This window comes from Oncorhynchus tshawytscha, linkage group LG13 (assembly GCF_018296145.1).
Source record: "Oncorhynchus tshawytscha isolate Ot180627B linkage group LG13, Otsh_v2.0, whole genome shotgun sequence".
NCBI lineage: Eukaryota > Metazoa > Chordata > Actinopteri > Salmoniformes > Salmonidae > Oncorhynchus > Oncorhynchus tshawytscha.
Genome location: NC_056441.1, coordinates 84725538 through 84742704, shown reverse-complemented (window position 1 = coordinate 84742704; position 17167 = coordinate 84725538). Strand labels below are relative to the sequence as shown.

Sequence of the window (17167 nt, the reverse complement as noted above, 5' to 3'; positions counted from 1 at the left end):
GGTTGTGAGGTCTGGGGTCCGCTCACCAACCAAGAATTCACAAAATGAGACAAACACCAAATTGAGACTCTGCACGCAGAATTCTGCAAAGATTTCCTCAGTGTACAACATAGAACAGCAAATAATGCATGCAGAGCAGAATTAGGCCGATACCCACTAATTATCAAAATCCAGAAAAGAGACGTTCAATTCTACAACCACCTAAAAGGAAGCAATTCCCAAACCTTCCAGAACAAAGCCATCACCTAAAGAGAAATGAACCTGGAGAAGAGCGCTCTAAGCAAGCTGGTCGTGGGGCTCTGTTCACAAACACAAACACACCCCACAGAGCCCCAAGACAGCAACACAATTAGACCCAACCAAATCATGAGAAAACAGAAAGATAATTATTTCCAATGTGTAATGAACAAAAAAACGGAGCAAACTGCCATTTGTCCATAAACAGAGAGTACACAGTGGCAGAATACCTGACCACTGTGACTGACCCAAACTTAAAGAAAGCTTTGACTATGTACAGACTCAGTGAGCACTTGCTATTTAGAAAGGCCGCCGTAGGCAGACATGGCTCTCAAGAGAAGACAGGCTATGTGCTCACTGCCCACAAAATGAGGTGGAAACTGAGCTGCACATCATGACCTCCTGCCAAATGTATGACCATATTAGAGATACATATTTCCCTCAGATTACACAGATCCACAAAGAATTTGAAAATAAACCCGATTTTGATAAAGTCCCATATCTACTGGGTGAAATACCACAGTGTGTCATCATAGCAGCAATATTTGTGACCTGTTGCCACAAGAAAAGGTCAACCAGTGAAGAACAAACACCATTGCAAATACAACCCATATTTATGCTTATTTATTTTCCCTTTTATACTTTAACCATTTGTACATTGTTACTAAACTGTAAATATACATAATATGACATTTGTAATTTGTAATTTCACTTTTGTATATTATCTACCTCATTTGCTTTGGCAATGTTAACATATGTTTCCCATGCCAATAATGCCCCTTTATTGGCATGGGAGAGGGACAGAGAGAGAGAGAGAGAGAGAGAGAGAGAGAGAAAAAAGAGAGAGGAGAGGCAGAGATGGAGAGGCAGAGAGAGAGAGGGAGGGACAGAGAGAGAGATGGAGAGGCAGAGAGAGAGAGAGAGAGAGAGAGAGAGAGAGAGAGAGAAGAAAAAGAGAGATGGAGAGGCAGAGAGAGAGAGTGAGAGAGAGGGAGGGACAGAGAGAGAGATGGAGAGGCAGAGAGAGAGAGAGAGAGAGCGAGAGAGAGAGAGAGAGAGTGAGAGAGAGGGAGGGACAGAGAGAGAGATGGAGAGGCAGAGAGAGAGAGCGAGAGAGAGAGAGAGAGAGATGAGAGAGAGAGGGAGAGATGGAGAGAGAGAGAGAGGGAGGGACAGAGAGAGAGAGAGAGAGAGAGAGATGGAGAGGCAGAGAGAGAGATGGAGAGGCAGAGAGAGAGAGAGAGAGAGAGAGAGAGAGAGAGATGGAGAGACAGAGAGAGAGAAAGAGAGGGGGAGAGGGAGGGACAGAGAGAGGGAGAGGCAGAGAGAGAGAGAGAGAGAGAGGATAGAGAGAGATGGAGAGAGAGAGAGAGAGAGAGAGAGAGAGAGAGAGAGATAGAGAGAGATGGAGAGGCAGAGAGAGAGAGCGAAAAGAGAGAGGGAGAAAGTGAGAGGCAGAGAGAGAGAGAGAGAGATGGAGAGGTAGAGAGAGAGAGAGAGAGATAGATGGATGGAGAGGCAGAGAGAGAGAGAGAGAGGGGAGTGTGAGGAATAAGCAGTAAGTCATACATAAGGTCCATGTATCATAGTTCACAAGAGAAGACACTGTTGCCTCTATATACAGCCACTTTCCCCACACACACACATCCCCAAACACACACACATCCTCACACACACACTCACACACACATCCCAACACACACACACATCCCCAAACACACAAATACATCTCCACACACACACTCACACACACATCCCAACACACACACACACACACACATCCACACACACACACACACACACACACACACACACATCCCAACACACACACACATCCACACACACACTCACACACACACACACATCCCAACACACACACACACACATCCACACACACTCACACATACACGCACACATCCCAACACACACACACATCCCCAAACACACACACACACACACATCCAGACACACACACAAACACACACACACTCATACAAGACACAAATACACTAACAAACACATCCATACACACAAACACGCACAAAAACACACACACACGATCACAAACACATCCACACACACAGACACGCACAAAAACACACAGACACACACACACGCTCACAAACACATCCACACACACGCTTACAAACACACTCACACACACACACACACACACTCACTCACTCACTGACCTGGCATCAGGCTACTGAAGGCCACAGTCCTCTGGCCCACAAAGTCTCGTCCGATGGGGTCGTGGTCCCAGACGAGAAAACGCACCAGAGCCACCTCCGCCATGTGGAGGGTAAAGGACAGGTTCTCCTCCCACACGGGGTTAAAACCTGGACAACACACACTGTGTCAGAGCACACACACACGCACGCACTCACTCACACACACACTCACACTCACTCACACACACACTCTCACACACACGCACACATGCACACGCATGCACTCACACACACACTCACTCACACACACACTCACACACACACTTTCACACACACTTTCACACACACACACGCACACATGCACACGCATGCATGCGCTCACACACAAACACACACACACCCGAGCATGCCTCAACTATGTTTGGGGCATATGCAAAGGGTACTGTCTCTGTGGGAACACACACTCACAAAAGGATCTAACAAACTGAGTGACCAATACAACATTGATTCAAGTCCAATGGTCATGTGTCTATGGTGTGTTTGGCCCAGTACTGCCCTGTTGCCTGTCATCTATGTTTAGAATAGATGACTGGGTCTGGGTGGCAGGTCACAGTCACACTGACACTCACACAGAGAGAGAGAGGAGGGCTCAGCAGTGAGAGAGAGGAGGGTTCAGCAGGGAGAGAGAGGAGGGCTCAGCAGGAGGAGAGAGGAGGGCTCAGCAGGGAGGAGAGAGGGGGCTCAGCAGGGAGAGAGGAGGGTTCAGCAGGAGGAGAGAGAGGAGGGTTCAGCAGGGAGAGAGAGAGGAGGGTTCAGCAGGAGGAGAGAGGGAGGGTTCAGCAGGGAGAGGAGGGTTCAGCAGGAGGAGAGAGGAGGGTTCAGCAGGGAGAGAGAGAGGGTTCAGCAGGAGGGTTCAGCAGGGAGAGAAAGAGAGGGAGGGTTCAGCAGGGAGAGAGAGAGGAGGGTTCAGCAGGAAGAGAGGGGGGGGAGAGAGAGAGGAGGGTTCAGCAGGGAGAGAGGAGGGTTCAGCAGGGTGAAAGAGGAGGGTTCAGCAGGGAGAGAGAGAGAGAGAGAGAGAGAGAGAGAGAGAGAGAGAGAGAGAGAGAAGGGAAAGGTTATGGATGTCTGGAGGTGGTGGTGGTACTATTAGATCACTGTGTGGAGGCACTGATCCATGACATGGTGCAGAGATGACTTGACTGAATGTCATATATGGTTCTATGGATGAGTGAAGTGTCTGTATGATAAATTGTATAGTGTGCGTGTGCATGTGTGTGTGTGTTACCGTTGTCGTCCACTACTCGAGTCTGCTCCTTGCAGCAGTCCACTGGCAGGCCGATGATCTCCACCTCTACAAACGGGTCAATGATCTGAAGCAGAAGAGGGAACAGAGTTACAGCAGCATTGGAGCTTAGCAACACTATGCTAACAGGTGGCAACACATTTATAAGCCAAAGAGATTATTGAGCAAACTATCCATTATGTTGGCAGAGAATGAGTCTGTGTGTGTACCTCTCCTCGGTCCCCCAACATAGAGTCTGGTGGTTTGGGAAGCTGCTGTCCACTGATGATTTTCAGCACCAGCTGTTTCTTGGGGTAGGCAGGGAGGGGGTCGTCACTGAACGGGTTGAACGAGCCTGAAGGAGTAAAACAACCAATCAGAACAGTACTACGACAGAATGCATCCTCAATAGTCTAGAATCACATCAACTCCTCATCTCTCTCTCTGTGTGTGTGTGTGTGTGTGTGTGTGTGTGTGTGTGTGTGTGTGTGTGTGTGTGTGTGTGTGTGTGTGTGTGTGTGTGTGTGTGTGTGTGTATCAGTACCTTTACACATGGGTGGAGGTTTGAGGGCGTAGCCACAGTCACCGTTCACCATGAACTTGGCTCTGTTCAGCTGCATCATCCGACCCTCTGTCTGGTAGTTCAGAGCCACTGAGGAAAACACATTTAGGAAACTTTTATCGGTCTGTTCATCCTCTGAACAAATACACACAGGGGTTCTGTCTGTGTGTCCATGGGAACAGGGAGGCGTGGTGGAGAATATGGCTGAAATCACAGACAGACAGACAGACAGACAGACAGACAGACAGACAGACAGACAGACAGACAGACAGACAGACAGACAGACAGACAGACAGACAGACAGACAGACAGACAGACAGACAGACAGACAGACAGACAGACAGACAGACAGACAGACAGACAGACAGACAGACAGACAGACAGACAGACAGACAGACAGAGAATGTGTTCCACTTCCACTGATTGTCAGTCTGGTCTGAACGACACAACTAGACCGAGAAACTTGAGCTCAATGAACGTGGCAACAATCCCACCACAGAACACGGTGTTAAGGGATTAGGAGGAAAACACAGAAAAGGAGAGGAGTAGAGGTCAAAGGTCCTCAATGGGACCTGGCAATCAGAACCTATTCTCCTCAAACTCTTGTTTACAGTAGGAGAAAGAGAGAGAGAAAGAGCGAGAGAGAAAGAGAGAGACAGTGGGCCATCACAGCAGAAATATTTGGGACCTTTTGCCACAAGAAAAGCGAAACCAGTGAAGAACAACCACCATTGTTACAACACTCTATATAGACATAATATGACATTTGAAATGTCTCTATTCCTTTGGAACTTTTGTGAGTGTAATGTGTACTGTTAATTTTTTATTGTGTATTTCGTGTCTTTTGAATTCAATTGAATAGGGAGAGACAGAGAGAGAGAGAGAGAGAGAGACAGGGAGAGATACAGAGAGAGAGAGAGAGAGAGACAGAGAGACAGAGAGAGAGAGAGAAAAAGAGAGAGATGAAGAGGCAGAGAGAGAGAGTGAGAGAGAGGGAGGGACAGAGAGAGAGATGGAGAGGCAGAGAGAGAGAGAGAGAGAGAGAGAGGGCGAGAGAGAGAGACAGGGAGAGAGAGAGAGAGAGAGACAGGGAGAGATACAGAGAGAGAGAGAGAGACAGAGATACAGAGAGAGAGAGAGACAGAGAGACAGAGAGAGACAGGGAGAGAGAGAGAGAGAGGGGGGGGCAGTCTAGAGGACTGGGGGAGTGGGGGTAGATAGGGCAATTAGGATCTGGCTAAAAATACTTGAATCAGTTATAGAGCCCATTGCCCTTAATGGTTGTGAGTTCTGGGGTCCGCTCACCAACCAACAATTCACAAAATGGGGCAAACACCAAATGGAGACCCTGTATGCAAAAATATCCTCTGTGTACAACGTAAAACACCAAATAATGCAGAGCAGAATTAGGCCGATACCCGCTAATTATCAAAATCCAGAAAAGAGCCATTAAATTCTACAACTACCTAAAAGGAAGTGATTCCCAACCCTTCCAGAACAAATCACCTACAGAGAAATTAACCTGTAGAAGAGTCCCCTAAGCAAGCTGGTCCTGGGGCTCTGTTCACAAACACAATCACACCCCACAGAGCCCCAGGACAGCAACACAATTAGACCCAACCAAATCATGAGAAAACAAAAAGATAATTACTTGACACATTGGAAAGAATTAACAAAAAACAAAGCAAACTAGAATGCTCTTTGTCCCTAAACAGAGAGTACACAGTGGCAGAATACCTGACCACTGTGACTGACTCAAACTTAAAGAAAGCTTTAGCTATGTACAGACTCAGTGAGCATAGCCTTGCTATTGAGAAGGGCCGCTGTAGGCAGACCTGGCTCAAAAGAGAAGGCAGGCTATGTGCACACTCTCCACAAAAAAAAAATGCTTTGGCAATGTTAACATATGTTTCCCATGCCAATAAAGCCCCTTGAATTGTATTGGGAGGACTGGGGGAGAGAAAGAGGCAGTGAAGAGGACTGGGGGAGAGAGAGAGAGAGAGAGAGAGCGAGAGAGGGAGAGAGAGAGAGAGAGAGAGAGAGGAGGAGGACTGGGGGAGAGAGAGAAAGGATGAGGACTGGAGGAGAGAGAGAGAGAGAGAGAGAGAGGGGATGAGGACTGGAGGAGAGAGAGAGAGACAGAGAGAGAGAGAGAGAGAAAGAGAGAGCGAGAGAGAGAGAGAGGGAGATGAGGACTGGGGGAGAGAGAGAGGGATGAGGACTGGAGGAGAGAGAGAGAGAGAGAGAGAGAAAGAGAGAGCGAGAGAGAGAGAGAGAGGAGATGAGGACTGGGGGAGAGAGAGAGAGAGGATGAGGACTGGAGGAGAGAGAGAGAGAGAGAGAGAGAGAGAGAGATGAGGACTGGGGGAGAGAGAGAGAGAGAGAGAGAGAGAGGATGAGGACTGGAGGAGAGAGAGGGAGAGAGAGAGAGAGAGAGAGAGAGGGAGAGAGAGAGAGAGAGAGAGAGAGAGAGATGAGGACTGGAGGAGAGAGAGAGAGAGAGAGAGAGAGAGAGAGAGAGAGAGAGAGAGAGAGAGGAGAGGGAGAGAGAGAGAGATGAGGACGACTGGGGGAGAGAGAGAAAGGATGAGGACTGGAGGAGAGAGAGAGAGAGAGAGAGAGAGAGAGAGGAGAGGATGAGGACTGGAGGAGAGAGAGAGAGAGAGAGAGAGAGAGAGAGAGAGAGAGAGGAGGACTGGGGGAGAGAGAGAAAGAGAGAGAGAGAGAGAGAGAGAGAGAGGATGAGGACTGGAGGAGAGAGAGAGAGAGAGAGGACTGAGAGAGGAGGACTGGGGGAGAGAGAGAAAGAGAGAGAGAGAGATGAGGACTGGGGGAGAGAGAGAGAGGATGAGGACTGGAGGAGAGAGAGGGAGAGAGAGAGAGAGAGAGAGAGAGGAGGATGAGGACTGGAGGAGAGAGAGAGAGAGAGAGAGAGAGAGAGAGAGAGAGAGAGAGATGGGAGGGGGAGAGAGAGAGATGAGGACTGGGGGAGAGAGAGAGAGAGAGAGAGAGAGAGAGAGGAGAGAGAGAGAGAGAGAGAGGAGAGAGAGAGAGAGAGAGAGAGGAGATGAGGACTGGGGGAGAGAGAGAGAGAGAGAGGATGAGGACTGGAGGAGAGAGAGAGAGAGAGGGGAGTAAGAGAGAGAGAGAGAGAGAATGACGGGGAGAGAGAGAGAGAGGATGAGGACCGGAGGAGGAGGTAGATGGCTGGGCAGATATATATACAGCAGTTTTTTGTATTTGTTTATTTTTATAAAAATATTGAATGCCATTTTTTTTTTACTTAACAAGTATCAGCAAAACATGACAATAAGATTGTTCAGACGTGATGTTTCTTACCCAGCTGACAGCCCACATTCCAGTAGAGCTGAGGGTTGAAGTTGGACGAGTCTATACGGTAGGCTGAGGGGTAGATTCTAGACAGCTGTCGCTGATTGAAACACAGGAAGCGTTCAGCTCTGTGGTTCACTAGCTGCTGGGCACGAGTCTCACTGAACGACAGAACATTCCCAGGAGTACCTGACAGACGAAAGGAGAGAGGGATGAGAGAGGAAATGAGGAGAGGAAAGGGCTGAGCAGCGAATGTAAAAGGAGATGGATGAATGAAAGAGAGAGGGTATGGAAGTGAGAGAAGGAGAATAGGGAGAGAGAGAGACAGAGAGACTGAATGGGGTGGGGAAGAGGACGAGATGGAGGGATAGAGTGAAAGAGAGAGGGAGTGGGAGTGGCAATGAGAGGGGAGATAGGGATAGAGAGAGAGCCTGATGGGTGGGATGGGGATTGTTTTTCGATTGGTTAAGGGCTTAGCAGAGAGAGATAATGTCTTTAAGAGTGTGTGTTTTCTTACTGTCGTCCAGTCCCTCCTGAGAGGCCACAGAGTTAGTGAAAACAACCAGGTCTGACAGATCTCTACTCAGCTTCATCGTCTTCCTTTTCCTCCCTCCCCTACAGCAAGATGAAACCACAGAAAGAGTATGAAGGAGAGGTAGAATGGAGGAAGAGGCATAGAGCAGAATGGATAAAGAGAGAGTAGAATGCATAGAATTGAGATGGTAGGACGGAAAGAGTGTCCATCGAAGTGACAGTTTACACCCCACAGAATCACAGGTTACACCCCACAGTGTCAGTTTACACCCCACAGAATCACAGTTTACACCCCACAGAATCACAGTTTACACACACAGAGGTTACACCCCACAGAATCACAGCTTACACCCCACAGAATCACAGTTTACACCCCACAGAATCACAGGTTACACCCCACAGTGTCAGTTTACACCCCACAGAATCACAGTTTACACCCAGATTCACAGTTACACCCCACAGAATCACAGTTTACACCCCACAGAAACACAGTTTACACCCAGAGGTTACACCCCAGAATCACAGTTTATACCCACAGAATCACAGTTTACACCCCACAGAATCACAGGTTACACCCCACAGAATCACAGTTTACACCCCACAGAATCACAGTTTACACCCCACAGTGTCACAGTTTACACCCCACAGAAACACAGTTTACACCCCACAGAATCACAGTTTACACCCCACAGAATCAGTTTACACCCCACAGAATCACAGTTTACACCCCACAGAATCACAGTTTACACCCCACAGAATCACAGTTTACACCCCACAGAATCACAGTTTACACCCCACAGAATCACAGTTTACACCCCACAGAATCACAGTTTACACCCCACAGAATCACAGTTTACACCCCACAGAAACACAGTTTACACACACAGAATACACCCCACAGAATCACAGTTTATACCCCACAGAATCACAGTTTACACCCCACAGAAACACAGTTTACACACACAGAGGTTACACCCCACAGAATCACAGTTTATACGCCACAGAATCACAGTTTACACCCCACAGAATCACAGGTTACACCCCACAGAATCACAGTTTACACCCCACAGAATCACAGTTTACACCCCACAGTGTCACAGTTTACACCCCACAGAAACACAGTTTACACCCCACAGAATCACAGTTTACACCCCACAGAATCACAGTTTACACCCCACAGAATCACAGTTTACACCCCACAGAATCACAGTTTACACCCCACAGAATCACAGTTTACACCCCACAGAATCACAGTTTACACCCCACAGAATCACAGTTTACACCCCACAGAATCACAGTTTACACCCCACAGAATCACAGTTTACACCCCACAGGGAAGATCATCACAGTTTACACCCCACAGGGAAAATCATCACAGTTTACACCCCACAGGGAAAATCATCACAGTTTACACCCCACAGAATCACAGTTTACACCCCACAGAATCACAGTTTACACCCCACAGAATCACAGTTTACACCCCACAGAGAAGGGCATCACAGTTTACACCCCACAGGGAAGATCATCACAGTTTACACCCCACAGGGAAAATCATCACAGTTTACACCCCACAGGAAAAAGCATCACAGGGAAACACCTTATACAGACCAGATCAAACAGCTTTCATTGACACACTAGAGGGATATGGAGGCAGGCCAACAGCACACACACACACAGGAAGAGCCTTACATCCATCTTGACTATTCCTGAAGACATGTACATAATGTAATAACATTTCACACTTTACACACACACGTGATCGACTATTAGAAGAAGATGGGACACACACAGACAGGGCACTTCAAAGTCTGGTTACGGTCAATAAATAGACACTTAGGGCACTTCAAAGAAGATTAAGGGCGTGTATAAAGGGTTTAGGGCCCTTCAAATACATGAGTGGAAGTTGCTCCAGGCTGCAGCTTGCTGTTCTGTCAGGTAAAGCAGGATTTGAGCTGACAGAACAGAATAACCTAACTCACTAATCCTAATTTAAAATCCATGCATGTAGTTTCACTATGACATAACATGATTTATGTGTGAATGTTTGAGTTCTCCATGCAAATTTCAAGGTGGGAGTCAGCAATGAGCATGGGTCAGTATGACAAGAGAGTCATTGAGAGCTGACCTGGTGATCTGTCCTCCCGCCTCTTTCCCAGAGGTCTCCTGTCCTTCCTCCTCTCCATCTGTACTCTGGGACTTCAGCCTGGATTTAGAGTGTCTCTGCAGGAGGAGGGAAACACACACATTTTCAGATACTTCCCATTAGCATTGCCCATGCCCATACATGTAGTAGTCATTGTCCTACATTTAGCAGTCTGACATTTAGCGGTCTGACATTTAACAGTCCTACATTTAGCAGTCCTAACTTTAGCAGTCCTACATTTAACAGTCCTACATTTAGCAGTCCTACATTTAACAGTCCTACATTTAACAGTCCTACATTTAACAGTCCTACATTTAACAGTCCTACATTTAGCAGTCCTACATTTAGCAGTCCTACATTTAGAGGTCTGACATTTAGCGGTCTGACATTTAGCAGTCTGACATTTAGCAGTCTGACATTTAGCGCTCTGACATTTAGCGCTCTGACATTTAGCGCTCTGTCTGACATTTAACAGTCTGACATTTAGCACATTTAGCAGTCCTAACATTTAGCAGTCCTACATTTAATTTAGCAGTCCTGACATTTAGCAGTCCTACATTTAACAGTCCTCTGACATTTAACAGTCCTACATTTAACAGTCCTGACATTTAACAGTTTAGCCTCTGACATTTAGCAGTCCTACTGACATTTAGCAGTCCTACATTTAGAGGTCTGACATTTAGCGGTCTGACATTTAGCAGTCTGACATTTAGCGCTCTGACATTTAGCGCTGACTTTAGACATTTAGCGACATTTAGCTCTGACATTTAGCGCTCTGACATTTAGCAGTCTGACATTTAGCAGTCTGACATTTAGCACATTTAGCGCTCCTTTAGCTCTGACATTTAGTAGAGGTCTGACATTTAGCGCTCTGACATTTAGCAGTCCTACATTTATAGACATTTAGGTCTGACATTTAGCAGTTTAGCAGTCTGACATTTAGCAGTCTGACATTTAGCAGTCTGACATTTAGCGCTCTGACATTTAGCAGTCTGACATTTAGCGCTCTGACATTTAGCGTCTGACATTTAGCGGTCTGACATTTAGCGCTCTGACGTTTAGCAGTCTGACATTTAGCAGTCTGACATTTATCGCTCTGACATTTATCGCTCTGACATTTAGCGCTCTGACATTTAGCAGTCTGACATTTAGCAGTCTGACATTTAGCGCTCTGACATTTAGCAGTCTGACATTTAGCAGTCTGACATTTAGCAGTCTGACATTTAGCAGTCTGACATTTAGCAGTCTGACATTTAGCAGTCTGGCATTTAGCGCTCTGACGTTTAGCAGTCTGACATTTAGCACTCTGACATTTAGCGCTCTGACATTTAGCAGTCTGACATTTAGCGCTCTGACATTTAGCGCTCTGACATTTAGCGCTCTGCCATTTAGCAGTCCGACATTTAGACATTTAGACAGACTGGATCAATGTAAGAGAGAGGGAGATGAGACATGAGAAGTGCTCTTCAAGGAAAAGAAACAGAGAGACAGACAGACAGACAGACAGACAGACAGACAGACAGACACAGACAGACAGACAGACAGACAGACAGACAGACAGACAGACAGACAGACAGACAGACAGACAGACAGACAGACAGACAGACAGACAGACAGACAGACAGTTAGCAGGGCATTCTTCAGCCTCACAAACTGGACCCTGTGTCAGTAGATCATTATCCTGACTTCTAAGGCTCACCATTTAAACGCCATCACTAGAAAACCAATGGTTTAGTTTTAAATAGAAAGGAATTTTCCCATTGGTAGACCTGAGACAGTACAAACATTGTTGAGTTACGATCTGGACATTGTGGACAAAGATATTTGACAAGCAATAGAGACATGTCCATCGGAGTAGAACATCTTGATGTCTGTAACGGACAAAGATGATAGTGAAAGAGCAGAGATGATCTCACCTTTTGCTTGATGTTGCTGATGAATGATCGACTTTGGGATTTTTTAAGTCCCTCTTTGGGATTCTAGAGGCACAAAAAAAATTAGACAAGATGAGCTGAGAGACTAGTGCAGTACACACCTATTATATTCATATACTGTCCATACACACACCGTCCTGTAAAACTACTGCTGTACACACCATTATATCTTGATTTTTTATTTTATCCTGCAACTCCCCACCGGGCTCGGGAGAGGTGAATGTCGAGTCATGTGTCCTCCAAAAGAAATGATACGCCAAACCGCACTTCTTAAACCTCTACACGATGGGTGTCAGTAAACCGGGACGGTTGATGCAGGCCAACAGCAAACAAACACACACACACCTCCAAAAAATGACACACCAAACCAAACATCTCTACAGGATGGGTGTCGCTAAACCAGGACGGTTGATGCTAACGTGAGCTAATGTAACTAGAATGACGTTGTATATAACAGACAACTTTCCAGGACAAAGACATATCTGACATGGGCAGAAAGCTTAAATTCTTGTTAATCTAACTGTAGTGTCCAATTTACAGTAGCTATTACAGTGAGAAAATACCATGCTATTGTTTGAGGAGAGTGCACAACAACAAAACACTTTTATCATAGAAACTGGTTTGATACATTCACCTCTGAAGGTAAATAATGTACTTACATTCAGTAATCTTGCTCTGACTTGTCATCCTGAGGGTCCCAGAGATAACATGTAGCATAGTTTTGTTTGATTAAATACATTTTTATGTTCAAATGTAGCTCCCCAGGCTGTACTCCCTGTTCACCCACGACTGCATGGCCAGGCACGACTCCAACACCATCATTAAGTTTGCTGACGACACAACAGGCCTGTTCACCGACAACAACGAGACAGCCTGTAGGGTGGAGGTCAGAGACCTGGTCGAGTGGTGCCAGAATAACAACCTATCCCTCAACGTAACCAAGACTAAGGAGATGATTGTGGACTACAGGAAAAGGAGCACCGAGCATGACCCCATTCTCATTGACGGGGCTGTAGTGGAGCAGGTTGAGAGCTTCAAATTCCTTGGTGTCCACATCAACAACAAACTAGATTGGTCCAAACACACCAAGACAGTCGGGAACAGGGCACGACAAAGCCTATTCTCCCTCAGGAAACTAAACAGATTTGGCATGGGTCCTGACATCCTCAAAAGGTTCTACAGCTGCAACATCGAGAGCATCCTGACCGGTTGCATCACTGCCTGGTACGGCAACTGCTCGGCCTCTGACCGCAAGGCACTTCAAAGGGTAGTGCGTATGGCCCAGTACATCACTGGGGCAAAGCTGCCTGCCATCCAGGACCTCTACACCAGGTGGTGTCAGAGGAAGACCCTAAAAACTGTCAAAGACCCCAGCCACCCCAGTCATAGAATGTTCTCTCTACTACCGCATGGCAAGCTGTACCGGAGTGCCAAGTCTCAGATAAAAAGGCTTCTCAACAGTTTTTACCCCCAAGCCATAAGACTCCTGAACAGGTAACCAAATGGTTACGCGGACTATTTGCATTGTGTGTCCCCCCCCAACCCCTCTTTTACGCTGCTGCTAATCTCTGTTTATCTTATATGCATAGTCACTTTAACTATACATTCATGTACATACTACCTAAATGGCCCGACCAACCAGTGCTCCCGCACATTGGCTAACCAAAGTTAATTTGTCATGTGCGGCGTGTATTCGCGTGTATTCGGCGCACGTGACAAATAAACTTTGATTTGATGTAGAAACTGGGTTCTACAGTTTGACCCCACTGCTGTCTCTGGCTCCACACCCACCCCGCCCGGCCATCTAGATGTGTGAAAGTTAGTGTATAAACTAATGATCCATCATGTATGACATTTCTGGGAGTGTGTAAACTAAAAAATATATATTACCATAGCAATTTGTATGTTCTCTATAGTTAAGTACTTGAACAAATATCACTTGACCAATTCGGCAGATTTTGCCAAACACCTGGCAGACTTACTACAACATATTGTGCAGTAATGTAATTCTTCACTGGATTAGTCTGAAACTTTGTACACACACTGGTGCCATCTGGTGGCCAACATCTAAATGACACCTAGACTCCTATCTGAAAGTATGGCCTTTCTCTTGCATTTCAAAGATGCATGTTTTTCATTGTATTCTCTTTTACCAGATCCAATGTGTTATATTCTCCGACATTCATTTCACATTTCCACAAACTTCAAAGTGTTTCCTTTCAAATGGTATCAATAATATGCATAGGTAATTACCCTCTTAAGGATAGTACCCTTTTTTAATTTAAATTTCGCCTAAAATGACATACCCAAATCTAACTGCCTGTAGCTCAGGACCTGAAGCAAGGATATGCACATTCTTGATATGCATATTCACTCACCCACTTAACCCGGAAGCCAGCTGCACCAATGAGGAAACACCTTTCAAATGATGACCATAACGTCCAAACACACATTTCATTCACACTATATTTGACATTGCTTGATCTAATATTTGTATATTTCTTAATTCTTTGTTGTTGTTGTTGCATGAATTGTTTTGTATTGTTATCTATTACTGCACTGTTGGAACATAAGCATTTCATTACACCCACAATAACATTTAGCAAAATATGTGTATGCAACCAATCAAATGAGATTTTATTTGGATTTGTGTGTTTGTCTCTCGATTCATCACAGCCTCAATATTAGCCTGGAGCTAGAGCACCCTTAACAGACACCAAGCAATAAACTGATACATCTGTGAAGGAGGGAGAGAGGGGGGTGGAGGGAGGGGAGATTGAGAGGGGGAGCGGGAGCGGGATAGAGAGGGAGAGGAGAGAGAGAGAGAGGGGGAGAGAGAGAGAGAGAGAGGGGGGGTGGAGGGAGGGAGGGAGATTGAGAGGGGGAGCGGGAGCGGGATAGAGAGGGAGAGAGAGAGAGAGAGAGAGAGGGGGGAGAGAGAGAGAGAGGGGGGGGGCTTCTTCTACTTTCCCCAACGCACAAGTGGTTATCTCCACCCTGCTACCACGAAAAGACTTCCACCCTGCCACAATACAGTGGGTAAACGCATGTATTTACTGTGACTGTGCCTCGAAACCAAATGTTTTCCCACCACTCCACCCTGGACTTGAACAGCCTCTATGACCAGGTCCACCTCTACAAGGCAGCAGTGCCCACCACTCCACCCTGGACTTGAACAGCCTCTCTGACCAGGTCCACCTCTACAAGGCAGCAGTGCCCACCTTTGCCCGAACTCTAAAGGACATCGCTCTCAAACGTATCACCAACACTTCACACAGGAGCAACAGATCAATAGACACCACACCCTGACCAGCGAGACACCCTCCCAGACCTGCAGGACCCCCCGGACCTACACATAGAGGACCCATGCCAAGAGGAATTACATCCAGACCACAGCACCCCCAGACACATCCACACCCCCACCCCAACCAATCAACACCCCCCGTCAACCATGCCCACACCCCATTTAGGCCCCCTCAGATCAGACCTATGCCACTCCTGCCCACCCCATGCACCCCACCCCCGCAAATAGGGCCTCAACATGGAAGCCACACATACGCCCAGGTAGTGAGCGGGCAAACAGTCCCAACCCCCACTCTCACACTAGCCCAAGCCAATGGCATGTACCAGATGCTCAGCAGGCTCTGCTCACACTTACTGGCCTGAGGCCAAACCACGACCAACAAAATTGGACACTCTATGGAACAAAAAGCCTTCACTATATCATCCTGGAATATCCAAGGCCTGAGGTCATCTGCCTTTGGCCTAAAGAGCAGGAACCATTGTCATCCTGCAAGAAACCTGGTATAGAGGAGACGGACCCACTGGTTGCCCTCTAGGTTACAGAGAGCTGGTAGTCCCATCCACCAAACTACCAGGTGTGAAACAGGGAAGGGACTCAGGGGGTATGCTAATTTGGTATAGAGCAGACCTAACTCACTCCATTAAATTAATCAAAACAGGAACATTCTACATTTGGCTAGAAATTCAAAAGGAAATGATCCTAACAGAGAAAAATGTCCTCCTTTGTGCTACCTATATCCCCCCACTAGAATCCCCATACTTTAATGAAGACAGCTTCTCCATCCTGGAGGGGGAAATCAATCATTTCCAGGCACAGGGACATGTACTAGTCTGTGGCGACCTAAATGCCAGAACCGGACAAGAACCTGACACCCTCAGCACACAGGGGGAAAAACACCTGCCTGGAGGTGACAGCATTCCCTCCCACATATGCCCCCCTAGGCACAACTGTAACCAACAAAAACGGGTCACAACTCCTGCAGCTCTGTCGCACGCTGGGTATGTACATAGTCAATGGTAGGCTTCGAGGGGACTCCTATGGTAGGTACACATATAGCTCATCTCTTGGCAGTAGTACTGTAGACTACTTTATCACTGACCTCAACCCAGAGCCTCTCAGAGCGTTCACAGTCAGCCCACTGACATCCCTATCAGACCACAGCAAAATCACAGTCTACTTAAACAGAGCAATACTCAATCATGAGGCATCAAAGCCAAAGGAACTGAGTAACATTAAGAAATGCTATAGATGGAAGGAATGCAGTTTGGAAACCTACCAAAAAACAATTAGGCAACAACAAATTCAATCCCTTTTAGACAATTTCCTGGGTAAAACGTTCCACTGTAATAGTGAAGGTGTAAACTTGGAAGTCGAAAATCTTAACAGTATATTTGACCTCTCAGCTTCCCTATCAAATCTAAAAATCTCAAATAGAAAACCGAAGAAAATGAACAACAATGACAAATGGTTTGATGAAGAATGCAAAAATCTAAGAAAGAAATTGAGAAACCTGTCCAACCAAAAACATAGAGACCCGGAAAACCTGAGTCTACGGCCTTCACTATGGTGAATCACTAAAACAATACAGAAATACACTACGGAAAAAGAAGGAACAGCATGTCAGAAATCAGCTCAATGTAACTGAAGAATCCATAGACTCTAACCACTTC

General features: G+C 46.5%; 1 protein-coding gene across 1 annotated transcript in view; it reads right to left on the bottom strand.

Moving 5' to 3' along the window:
* Nucleotides 1-2406: 2406 nt before the first annotated feature.
* LOC112266197 (1-phosphatidylinositol 4,5-bisphosphate phosphodiesterase eta-1) overlaps nt 2407-17167 on the bottom strand; it is a 330113-nt gene continuing 315352 nt past the window's right edge. Inside the window, exons 13-20 of the mRNA XM_042296451.1 lie at nt 12176-12238; nt 10242-10336; nt 8100-8197; nt 7592-7771; nt 4235-4342; nt 3921-4045; nt 3694-3778; nt 2407-2576 (exon numbers count right to left, since the gene is read on the bottom strand). Of these exons, the coding sequence (XP_042152385.1) occupies nt 2422-2576; nt 3694-3778; nt 3921-4045; nt 4235-4342; nt 7592-7771; nt 8100-8197; nt 10242-10336; nt 12176-12238 (909 nt within the window). The 3' untranslated portion in view covers nt 2407-2421. The remainder of the gene's footprint in view (nt 2577-3693; nt 3779-3920; nt 4046-4234; nt 4343-7591; nt 7772-8099; nt 8198-10241; nt 10337-12175; nt 12239-17167) is intronic.